This window comes from Hemibagrus wyckioides, linkage group LG09 (assembly GCF_019097595.1).
Source record: "Hemibagrus wyckioides isolate EC202008001 linkage group LG09, SWU_Hwy_1.0, whole genome shotgun sequence".
Classification (NCBI taxonomy): domain Eukaryota; kingdom Metazoa; phylum Chordata; class Actinopteri; order Siluriformes; family Bagridae; genus Hemibagrus; species Hemibagrus wyckioides.
The window spans coordinates 14129621-14142868 of NC_080718.1; the positions used below are offsets into that span (position 1 = coordinate 14129621).

The following is a 13248-nucleotide window of genomic DNA, read 5'->3' on the forward strand; positions in this document are numbered from 1 at the left end:
TGCATCATTTACCCATACCCAAAATGTTTAATACTTTTTAATGTTCACAAATCACTCACATTTTTACCTCATTTTTCCTTTGAACTCCATCCCTTGTTATGGGCCCATGGCTGTAAAATGAAAAGAAACATAAAAAAAAAGAATGGGTCTTGATTGGTGCATGGTAAATGTTGAAGCTCTTGAATTAATTTTCTTCCCCTGTGTTACATGAGCAAAATTGGAAGCCAAGGATGGAGGGTGATCGGGGCCCTCACACCAAAGCTACTCAGTGGGTAGTAAACAGGTCGTGGGCCACTCCTAAACCTTTATGGCCTCTGTGTGCCCTGCCAAGACCCTGGCTCTCCTGCTAACATGCTTGCACGCCCGCACACACACATGTATATTCATGCACACATGAGTATCTGATCATACATTTTTTATTTTGCAGTGTATAATTCTGGATGTTTTGGATTGAAAAACAGCAAGATCGTGTTGTTGAAGAAGCCACACACAAAATGTAGATTCAGCATAAGTACATGGGTTCATACAAATTGACATGTGATACTCCAGAATCCTGTAGGGTGATTTAAGGTCTCTTGTTGAAAGTTTTGCCATGGTTAGGCCTCTCTCTCTTCATGCGGGGTCAGGGTTAAAAGTGCACTCTCTGTTTTCTTTGTAGTGCTCCTCCTTAAAAGTGGAAAAAGCCCCACTAAAGTATGTCTGCTTTATCTATTTGAAGTATATACGAAAGCGCAAGACATTTAGCAGAGTTTACCTGTGTGATTTGTCTGACATTTTTTATTCTCACACTGTCAGATTTTCAGAAGTTGAAGTCTAATCAAATGTTTATAATTCTACACAACTGAAAATGCTTTCATATTTTGTGAAGCCATGACCCCAGTTCTATTCATATAAGTGATCTTACATTTTCACTTGTCATCTGCTAGTTGCTCGTTTCCCTTTTCCTTTTTTCTTCCCACCAACCTTTTCCCCGAAAGCATGCTAGCAAGCTAATTGGGAGGGTGGGTAGAGCTGAAATCTATTAGCACAGGACTTGGAGCCATTGGGAGGGTTGTGCCCAACACACCTCCTTTCTGACTCTAGTTGCAGGAATGTCTCTTATTAGTACCTGGCTGCTGCTTTAATGTTCACTGCTCCAAATTGGATGCCAACTGGAGCGAACATTTTTTTCTCTTTTCAAAAAAGCTGCTTTGGTGGAATCAAAGGGTTTTTTTAGAGGGGAACCTGACAAAATGTATACTCTAGAAAATTCATATTTACCCTGTGCAAATGAGGGCACTGGAGCCAGGGGGTGGGAAGAGTGGGGGTTGTTGCACACCCACAGCCACCTAAAGCTGTTCAGTGATATATCAGAATCAATGTATAGAGACATCACATGCTCGGCAGATTAGCAATGTAATAAAAGCTCATTTTTTTGAAGGTTCTTCATCTGCTCCTGGACGTGGATTGCAATGGGTTAGGGGTGTTTGTATATAGTTAGCTTTCTAGGGAGACAGTGGAACTGGAGTTACAGCTTTTCATTAACCTGGAAACCACCTAGTTACATGGTTCATGGGCTGGTCTCAGCTCACTTGGAGGTAACAGAGGGTGTCGGGCGGCACTTTCGGCGGGGGGCAGTGTGCTTGGGGCAACCCATCTGACTCTGATCAGCCTGCCGGCTTCACTGCCGCTCTCATTAGAGACCAGGAAGAAGTCCAGATTGTTCTTTATGTGGAGATCTTGTTACACAACTTTTCTCCACCCCAAACACCCAAACACACCCTTAGACCCTCCCACAGACTGAAACACCTCTGTTTATTCCGGACCCTTGCTTTGATACCTTTCACTTTAATGCTTGTCATGACCCTTTATTGTTTGAGCTGTTTCATCTGCTCTCTAGTTAGTTCCAGCATAAATTATTGTGTGTGTCTGTGTGTGTGTGTGTGTGTGTGTGTTGCTAACACATAATTATCTGTTGCTGTTTTGTATTTCAAACTCTATAATATAAAAACATTTCTTTGGAGCTCATCTGTTACAGATCTCTTGGTCATCTAATTATACTGTTATGGAATTTGGTGGTAGTTGTGGTGGTGTTGTGGATGCTCCAAAACTTTCTGCCAGATGGCAGGAGGGTGTAGAGTCCTTGGAAGGGTCAGCCACAATTCTTGTGGCCTTACAGATGCAGCAGTGTTGATTGTTGGTAGTGAGACCCACGTATTTTTATCACAATTTATTGTAGGGTCATGCAGTCTAAAACTGTGTGGTAAGGCAGCTGATTGGAGACAGGATCTCACCAGATGTATCCAGATGGGTGCTGCCTTATTGCAAAATGCAGATATAGTGATGTTCTTATTAGTAATTACAATAATGCAGAATATGGGGCATTCACGAGAAAAATTTACACTTACAACATTTAGCAGATCCCATGTCCAGAGCGACTTACATTTTATGTCATTTTATTCAACTGAGCAGTTGTGGGTTAAGGGCCTTGCTCAGGGGCCCAGCAGTGGCAGCTTGGTGGACCTGTGTTTCAAACTCACAACCTTCCTAGTGTAGTCCAACACTTTAACCACTAAGGTACCACAGTGATTAATACTGCACTCCTAGTGCTGAGACTCTAATGCAAGGACACAGGGCAACTGTCAACAGCCTGGTTGATGTGTGGCATCTAGTGTAGTTAGCACAGTCTGCTCTGCCAAACATGGCAGGTAAATTCAGCAAAAACTGCCGGGGTTGCTTTTTGAGCCTGCTTCCAAAGAAGCTCTGAATAGGCAAATGGACCTTTGAACAGCACTTTTAAATCACTGTGCCTCACCGGTGGCTGGCAACAAGACACTTTATGACTGAAAACATCACCCACTGGGCAGTGACTGTATCAGATAAGTGGATCCTCATGTCAATGTCCAGGGATGTAAACTTCAGTTCTGCTGCTGGACCAGAACCTTTTTAACCCCAAAGGTTGTACATTGTCAAAAGATTGAAACAAGTCCTTATTCATAAGAATTATAGCAGTTTTGTACAATATTAAATTATGAAGATTATACCTTTCCCCTTATTCTATGCTATGGTTGAGAGATGTTGTTGAATCTTTTCAGCTGAAGGACTGGTTCATGTTGTTGGACCTGCCGGATGCTTATTTTCATGTCCCCATCACACCCAGAACTCAGAGGATTTCTTAGGTTTGCCTGTGAAAGACTAGCATTCAAATTCAAAGCCCTTCCCTTCTGCTTTTCTCTAACACCACATGTGTATGTATGCAAGTTGCCAGTATCTAGACAACAAGACGTAGGTTTGAACATTGCAGTATATCACAGGGTGCCATTTATAGCATAACGTGAAAGAAACACTGTTAACAGTAAAGTTGTAACCTTGTCGTTCAAACCAGAAATCATTAAACTTATAGTTCTGTCATTCATTTTATGTAATTTGTACTGAATATTTTTGTCTCCTTCAAATGCATTTTGGGAGAAAAAGGATGATAGAGTAAATAATCCACCTTATACATTTTCCTTACACCCATGACCAAGTCCGTTACGCAACAGCTAACGTTACAAACACACCACTACAGTGACATAAAAAAAAAAAAAGCTCCAGTGCATACTCAATCTAGGGGTGGTTCACTTTGTGTAATTACCTCACGTGATCTCTAATAGGCAATGTGAACCTATTGTGCTGGGCTCATAAGGTCTGATTGCTCCAACATCATTTTATACCATTCTGTGAAATTTACAACCACTGGTGGTGCTGTTGAGCTTAATTCCACAAATGTCCAAAATAATCTGTTTTAAGTCATGTGTTGACAGAAAATAATCTGATGTGATTGCATCAACCGTCAGGGCAACGTGAGATTTGGCGGCTCTCACCACCTTGCAGGAACTCTCTCAGGTGGGTCTATCCACAGTTAGCCTTAGTGGGGGCAACTCCTCTGCTGGAACAACAGTGCAGTAGATGCACTACTGAGATGGTGTGTACACCGAGAAGAGTAGCAAAACATCACAATTTTGCAATTTTCCTCGGGAAATATTAATAAAACATCAATATAATCAAAACCCTGGTCTCTGTGGTTCCCCAGGGACCACCAGGACACTTGAATGTTGCATACCAATTTGAGACAATTTCAAAACATCTCAGGTATCTTTTGTAAAGAAAGATATAGCCAAAGTCATACTATGTGGTCATTGTATATCATAGCTGTTTGGGTTGACAAAAAGGCATTCTGACTCATGCCAGACCCCTTGTCTTCCTAGCTTAAATTACTTACTTCTGTTGTTTGTGTTTGTGTGTATGAGGTGTGTTACGTAAACCAGCATTGAACTTGCGATCCATACTGGAGTGTTCTTACTGCTCTTAACTATATCAACCATAGCAGTTTGGTACACAACCATAGCAGTTGGGGGGTGGGGGCTTTGAGAAGGGCTGCAACAGACAGATTCCTTTTGAGGAGTAGGTGATGGCAAGAGTGGAGTCTCCATGCTTCCACCCCCGACTGCTGCCTGAACCTCAGTGCACTCCTGATAGCATCCCGCAACCAGCCCTTAAACAGCAGGGCTCAAAGCTCTTAGGTTTGGAAGCTGATCTGACCCAGTAAAGCAGCATGGCGTTTAGCTGTGCGGCCCTGATCCTCTAATCCTTCCCTGCCATGGCCTTTGGTCCTCATGAACAACGTTCCCTCCCTCGCTCGCTCCCTATGTGTGTGTGTTTGTGTAATCCCTGTCACCAAACGTATGATGCTGGGTTTTAAGATTTAATTTTATATAGAAGGATTTTTGACATCCACATTTTATTTTATTTAACAGATGGCTTAAAGTGTTTTTTTTTTACTTTTGTGACCTGAAGAATATCACTATTCAATTCAGTTTAATTTATTTGTATAGCGCTTTTAAGAATGGACATTGTCTCAAAGCAGCTTTACAGAAGTATAGAAACAGAGAAGGAAAAAAAATTATGAAGTTTAAATTAAAGTTACTATTTTATTTTATTTTTTATTCACTATTAATGTTTGTAAGTAAGTTACACGGAAAGTTTGAGGCTGATTTCTTTGTAGACTAGAGTGCTACACACTGCCATCATTGACAGTCATCTGAAGGCATTACACTTGGTGAAACGTGCAATACAGTAGTGGGTTTAATAGACATGAACAAGGTTGATTGCTTTCTCAATCACTGATGGTTCAAAATTAATTTGGAGATACACTAGAAGTCAATAGGCTAAACTCTTTGAAGTAGTGGAACAGAAAAGCTTCACCCTCGCATCCAGAGAAGTTTGAATCCCAATGATGCCATTGCAATCCATGGCCAGGAGTCGAATAGAGAACAGTGACGTAATCATTTTCATTATTATTTTGGATAAACTTTCCTCAACTGAAGCCAAGTAAAATCCAGATCAGACTTGGGTTATGAACTTGCAATTTCCAGGCAAGAAATGAAAATCTTTGTTGCACCACTTGGTAGTACTAGCTGTTAATTATATTGACGCTATCAAATAAAATCTTAAGCTAAAATATTGGTAGTGAACTTGTACTTCTAGTAGTCAATAACAAACAATCGCCATCAGATGTATAAATATATGCACATAGTAAGCAACATGCAGAATTGTGTAAAAGGTTAGGAGGTTGTGTTGGATGAGCAGTGTTGGCCATACATAGTGCTTTGTACCAATCCTAAAAAAGTTACCAGAGACCAGAGAATTCTTACCTCTCTTACCTCTCTATAAAGCCCAGCTCTGTAGAATGTCCAGATTGCAATTGTCTTGCTTCATCGGTATTATGGATTTCTCTAGCTTTTTGGGTTGGTTGCTTCTCTGATTATGTCCTTCAGAACCTTGGACTTGTTTTGATGGTCTTCCTGATGCTGTTTGTTTGGTATTTTTTCTAGCAAACAAGTATATTTATATTGAAAAAATAATAATATGGCTTCTGACAGTAACTAGACTAGTCAATGGGGATGAATTCTTGTACAGCCAGAACTTTTTATGATTACTATTTTAAAATAATTTTGCAAACTATATTGACCTCTCTACACCACGGTATTATGGAATATTTTGTGTAGATATGTGGAGAACTTTAAGGTATGGGGGAAAAAAAAATATATACACACACACACACATATATATATATATATATATATATATATATATATATATATATATTATAGATTAGACTACTCTGCTCTGTTGTATATTATATTCAAAAGCTGCAAGGCAAGGTCTGGTCTCTCTGTTTATCATTTAAAACTGTATAACCATGTTTATGTACATGCCATAGTACCAGTATTAAACAGGTTTGCTAGAGGGTGTCACAAATACCCAAATACATTATAGTAAAAACATAGGAATAAAGCAAAAGTGTCCTGGTGTGCTGAAATGACCCATTTTAGAGAAGTAGTAAAGTGCCCGATGAAAACTCATTTGTCTCCAGCGCCTGTCAGTCGCCTCACAGCATCTGCAGCCCACTACATGTGGCGTTTTGTGTGCTGTGCTCCTGTCAGGTTGGGTGAGGAGCATAAACACAGAGCTGTAATGTACAGTCTCAGATTTCTGTTTGAAGAAGCAGCCCTGTGAGTGCTGGTAGCTGAGTCCTGTGCTGTCCTGATCGTCTATGCAATACCCGCCGGTTGCCTGCTGACTGAGGAGTCTTCACTATCCCCAACCATTTCCTAACTTCAAAGAAGTTGTAACTATGCTGAGTGGAGCCAGGGCTGTCCCAAGATCTGCCAAGGTGAAATTGCCTCCTCTCACATATTTTGGGTTTGTTCCCAAATTGTGTGTTTAATTATTCAGATATGTTTGGGATAAATAAAGTTGTCCAATATTTGTTATTATGAGTAGTTGATTTATTAAAGTCCATTATGTCAAGAGTTGATTTGAAATTGTGAAATACAAGTCCTAAGAACATGGTATACAAAATGGCACATCAAAAAGGGATCATCTAGAGTCTGGGTGCAAATAAAGTTCTGTCTAGAAGAGCATCCAGACACTGAAACTCCTTGCCCCTTGCCACTCTCTCTTGCTTACCTTCATGTCTTAGGTCACAGTGGGTCCAGTGGGCCTGTTGTGCCATTGAAACCCAAGCTTCTTTAACCCAGACAAACCCCAGGAGCCTGCCGTGTCACAAACGCTACAGCTTTATCACTTCCCCTAATGCCCTGCCTCCCATCTTCTTTATCTCTTTCCCTTCATTGGCTCAGTTTATCTGACAACAATAAAGGTCTGTATTATTTACCATCTTCTATATAAAATCAGTTATGAATTTGTCAGTAAGACAAATTGAAGACAAACTGAAGTCCAAGTCCAATACTCTCGAATTGCTTGCAGTCATTGCTACTTGGTATACATGAAGAGCTGGATCAGACAAACCTTATCTTGGTGTTTCTTATTCTAAATTTGATCAAATGCCTGCATTTGCCATGTTGTGTTTTAACCTCAGGTACTGCATACGTCTGCCATTTTTATGATCCTGCTCATTAAAATTAACTGTTTGGTTGTAAAAAATAGATTTCCTTTTAATGCTACCTTCTGGATTTCCTCATGTACTGCACATCCGATGTGAAGAGAAGACGCTTTCTACTTGTTACTATTATTCACTCTTAGGCTTAGGATTCATTTCAGCAAGGACAAATAAGGGCTAAATTTTCTCTCTTGTATACACTTCCACACTGTCTGTGGCCACATTACGCAATTTACTTTGTTCTGATTCACTTCATTTCTAACTTTTCTAAGTTTTTCTCTAATTTGTGCTACAGTAGCTCTTCTGTGGGATCAAACCAGATGGGCTGGCCTTTGTTCCGCACATGCAACAGTGAGCCTTATGCGCCCATGGCCCTGTCGATGGTTCACTGGTTGTTCTTCCTTGGGCTACTTTTTGTATGTATTAACCACTGAATACCCAGAACACACCACCTGATGTGTCTGAAGATCTGCTATTTTGGTTGATGCTGTGACCCAGTCATCCAGCCTTCACAATTAAGCCCTTGTCAAAGTTACTCTGATCCTTATGCTTGCCCATTTTTTGTGTTCCAACACATCAACTTTTAAGAACTCACTGTTGACTTGCTGCCTAATATATCTCATCCCTTGATAGGTGCCATTGTAACAAAATAATGAATGTTTCTATTGATGTGGTAGAATTGGAGTTTCAAAGCATGAAAGTGCAGCAGAAAAATCTGTAGGAATTGCATGATGTAGTCATGTCAACATGAAACGGAAACTCAAAGAAACTTTTCCATCTTGTGAAATCTATGCCACTAAAAATTGAGGCCTTACCCAGTGTTGGTATTAGTCTTCCTATTAAAGTGCTCAGTGTATGTGTATTTATGTATGTGTGTATGTATCTATTGCTCTGTTGTACTACAGGATGCTTACATTCATTTTTTAAATTTATTGTTGGAACTACATTCTACAGAATTAGTAGGTTCCATTTTTGAAAATTTCATGGGGAAATACCCCAGTTTTTAATAAGGCAAATTTAAAAGACCTTTTTAAAAGTTCAGCCTACCCCTTTAAAGGTAAAGCCATCAAACTTAAGCCTTTTGATCAACCCAGTAACCTTCTACCTTTCCCAAAGGGCTCTTTTTAACACCATCGTTATTGGTCCTGAGCCCATCAGCGTGTCCTCTAGCCTAGCACAGCCCCCCCTGTTGGACTCAAAGTAGGCCTATTACTACAAGGGTCTCAGAGGGGACAAGGCCCTAGCACTCTGCCTGGCCCTAAAACACTGCATACTTGTCTGTAAAAATACAAGGAAGGGGTTCTCCCATTCCCTGTTATTTATCCTCTTTTGTAGGGCCTTGAATATTCACTTTTTACAAGGACTTTGGGGTCAAGTAAAAGACTCCAGGGTTATTTACCCCATAGCACTCGTATTGCTCACAGAAACACCAACCTGCCCTTATCTTCACCTTTACCTACACACAGTGCGTTTGGTTCTGTATTGTCAGTGAACTTGCAGGCATCATCAGTTCTGAGTACATCTTGACTTTTGGGGGTTAAACCAAGACAAAATCCGAGAGTGTCGTATGTTAATGAAGCCCCAGGGCTTTACATGGGTTTTCTGTCTGCTGACTATAGCAGGAATGTATCAGCCAGATTGCTGACAGTTCTTCATGTTGCTATCCTGTTATGTCATATGGAGGACCCATATAAAAATCTGTGCTGAAGAAAAATTTTGCCTTGTCTCCTGATATTTCCTGCATGGCCAGCGTGATGTGACAGTGTGGCAAAAGGCCACATGGCTCTGCTGCCATGAACTCCTCATATACCCCATTATCTCTCACAGGCCGAGCTCTTGGGTCCAAGATCTTTATGAGAGGGTAGGTAAGGGACACAAGGAAATGAGGTGACCTCAAGGTCAGGTGTGAGGTCAGGGGGAGTGGACCATAGCCATCCTTCTCTCTCTCTCGCTCTCTCTCGGCTAGACTGGGTTAGACTGTGCCTACAAAACAAACATGGAGAAATAGAACTCCAGCTATCCTTGACTCTGCATTTATATGACTTTAATTTAGACTGGTTTTAATTTGTTTACAAGCTCCTCTGGTCTTAAATCTTTCAGGTCTGTGCCCCATCTCTTATCCATTCTTCCTTACCAGTATTGCCCTGTATGCCACAGACTGCCTGCCCTTTAAGCAGTTCTTTTTTTCTTCCCTCACTTAATATGGTGTTGGACGTTCATTTATGATGCTATTTTAACTGTTTTTCAGGCATGCCTTACAAGCTATTAGGGAATTTACAGAATTGTATGCTGGGAGAAACCCCTCTAAGATGTTAATCTGTTGGCTTTATGAAAGCCTAGTCACCTCAGTAAACCCCTTCCTTCGATGGAACCAACGCTCTTTATGGCCCCATCAGGCACCCGACTGAATGACTAACTGCTGACCTCTTGACTTGGCAGTCAAAACCATATGAGGGGAATCTTTGCTCCTCTCCATACCACCCCATCTTCTAAACTGCTTCTCTCTCTCTTTTTGCCTCTCACAAAATAAGATTTGAATTTGGCTATTTTAATTTGGCCCTCAAATACTTTTCTTTTTACTCAGAGCTGCTTCATGACCCAACAATGCATCAATCTCAAAATAGCAGTAACACTAAAAGGGCAGTGGCATATTAGTAAGTGTTTCTGGTAAATTGTAAGCACACCATGTATTGCTGTTATTAAAATAAATACATATACAAGCTTGAGTGTTAGTTGTAGCAAAAGTTTGATAGAAGTTCAATTTTTCAAGAATAATGTTTGTCTAATCTTAGTTAATTAGTAGTCAGTTTCTTACCACTAATTGGTTATTGATTATTGTAAACTCAGTATCTCAATGAGTCTAGCAAAATTACTCCACGTTGTACTAATGCCATGTAAACTACAATGTCTGTGTGGATTGCACTATGAACGATCTACAGCAAATAGCCCTATGGTGGTCCCTTTCGATTTATGGATGAAGTTTTTTATAGCAAAGGATGGGCTATGGTCAATAATTGTAAACTGTGTATTATAAACACAGTTTGTGTTAACACTGTGTATTATAAAAATCCAACAATAAGTATATTGTATTGTTCAAAATGACAGGTGACAAAGGAAAAACTAGAGGCTCTTTTATTCTGTGTTGGGTATTTTGTTTATAAGCATGCCTTTACAGGGATGGGTCTATACACACACACACACACACACACACACATCAGACTGCAAACAGGATGTGTAAAATCCAACCAGCAGGTCTCCTTTTATCACTATCTGTACAATGAAATTGGATAATGCAGTAAAAACGCTCTTCAGGTGCACCCTAAGTTTAACATATACACAGAGTTGGTTTGAATATGTTTATTAGCAAGTTACTTGTTTGTAGCTACAAAAAAGTCCTTAACTATTAGATTATAAATATACATGCGATTGCAGAGTTGTAACTAAAAGGTACTAGAAGTTAGAACAGTAGAGTTTCCAGCCTGAATGCCTGCTATGGGGGAAACAGGGCACTGGAATAATTGGAACCCATAATTGGAAAATATGGGTTAAGTAAATGTTTGATTTCTCCACTGGGCTTGGGTTCTAGAACAGGTTCTGTAGCCAATTACAGATCAGAGGCTGTTTAAGACTTGTACACAGATTAGTCTGTGTTCCTTTATTTTTTGTTAATAAGTTGACCAAATATTGTAATCCCAATCCTAAAATTGGTTTGTGTTCAGTTGTTAGTGGATCAAGTTAAAAATTATGAGAACTTTTGAGCACAAAATTACTTTGTGCATGTCACAACAAATATATTTATCTGATAAGCAATTGTACAAAATACCTATGTATGGAATATAGGTATGTTATTATACTGGGTGCCCAAAATGTCTCTGTACATAGGGGAAAATATCTTCCAAATTTTTAAATACATTTTTAGATAGCCATTAAAACTACCTTTGACAAAAGAAGAAGGTACTGAAATCATTCTCAAGGCTCGTTCAGGTAGCAATGTTTGATGAACTTTAAAGGAAACAGGAAACATTTCAAGCATCTCTTATCACATCACGTGACATATGAAACTGTTGCCAAACTGGGAGCCATGACTCTGAGTGTGGTGACAAAGAAATTGCAATTAGGTTTTTAAAATAAAGTTACATTTTGCTAAAAAGTTTTAATTTCCCCTATATATGAAGACTTTTGGGAAAGTCATAAAATCATGCAGTAAAATCCTAAAATCATTTACATATATTTCATTACATTTGATTCTTTTTTTATCTTGAAACTAACAGAAACAAACCAAAAAAGGCGAACACAAATAAATTTCTGCTTTATGAATTGCTGGAAGCTGGCAGATAGAGAGTGAGCATCTAATCAGATTGTGATGTTACAGATTGAGCAGTCTATATTTGTACATTTCTCTCTAACAATCAGTTCCAAAACTTTGCTAAAACAAACAAAACATTAAATGGATATTGATTCCCAAGAGATATCTGGACACTACTAATACGATTAACTATAAATATAAAAGTTTTTAAAGTTCCTGCAATCCATATGTGTCATGAGTCATTCAGAACAAATTTTGTAAATTAGTGTCAATGTATATTTTCTATCCATAAATGGCTTAATGGATAGTCAACAGCATCAATATGCATTTGAGAGCATTTACCTTTTCTGGGTTACATAAATTAGCCTGCATATATTGAGAAACACCATTCTAATAGCCTACATGGTTTCTGGAAATGATTACTAATTTACTAATAATTTGTAATAAATTTGGTGATATTTAAAGAATATATGTGAATATAAATGAATATATATCATCAGTAATGAACTGTCAGCCTGTTCCCTCAGGTTCCAAATTCAGCGAGGACTCAGTGACCCAAACAGCTATAAAGGCCTGGGGGACTGTTTCAGAACCATATTTCACAATGAGGGGTAAGCATTCAGCTTTCAGCTCTGGCCATATGTACATTGTGCATTAATGTATGTGTATGTTTCTTTACCTTAATGGTCCTACACCATATATTGGTGTGTACTTAGAAATGTACCATGTTTGCTTTCTCTTGTATGTGTGTGTTTTGAGTGCTTACTGAGAAAAGATAAAACATGCTGAATATATGCACCTGTTGAAATGTTTGAGAATTTGAACCTTGTGTATGAATATGTACTGTATGAACTGTATATTCATGGCTAGAAAGTGAAGTCAAAGTTTTAGATTTTTCACATAGTACGCAATGGTTACTAAGTGCCAGATGAATTTATGGACAATATACTTTGTGATGTGGTTAGGTAAATAATAATAGTTAATAATAATAATAAAAGTTATCATTTTTCTCATCTCTTCTTCATCTCTCTCACAGTGGAAATGACTAAATGAAATGTGTAATCACTACTTAAATGAGTTTAAATGTAATATTATCTTAATTAAGTTATGTGAGCTCCGTAACTGATTATTGTTTATAGAATTCTGATTGTCTGATTGTGTGTGAAATTTGAAGTAAACACAACTCATGTGATTCAGAGTCTTAATTATTCAGGTAATATTAGTTTATTATTAGTTTAAACCTAAACCGAACTTTCTTTCAAATTTCTCCTTAGGGAACCTTAGAGAACAAATAGTGTATAATATAGACCTAAACTGTAAAGGTCCAGCCACTTTCATTCAGTATAACAGTACGAATATGTGACAACCATGGCTGAATGATGACAACAGTTACCTTTATACATTGAAGCAAATAAAAATAAGAAACTTCTTATTTTATTGGTGCAATAGGTATCATTGCCTCCTCACAGCTTCATGGTCCTAGTTTAGATCCTGGTGTAGGGTGGAGTTTTACATGTTC

General features: G+C 38.8%; 1 protein-coding gene across 7 annotated transcripts in view; it reads left to right on the top strand.

Annotated features, from left to right (window-relative positions):
* Positions 1-13248, top strand: part of slc25a21 (solute carrier family 25 member 21) — a 77938-nt gene that overhangs the window by 49982 nt on the left and 14708 nt on the right. For all 7 annotated transcript variants that reach the window (XM_058399803.1, XM_058399805.1, XM_058399801.1 and 4 more), the window contains one exon: positions 12257-12340. In XM_058399803.1, coding sequence (XP_058255786.1) covers positions 12257-12340 — 84 coding nt within the window. The remainder of the gene's footprint in view (positions 1-12256; positions 12341-13248) is intronic.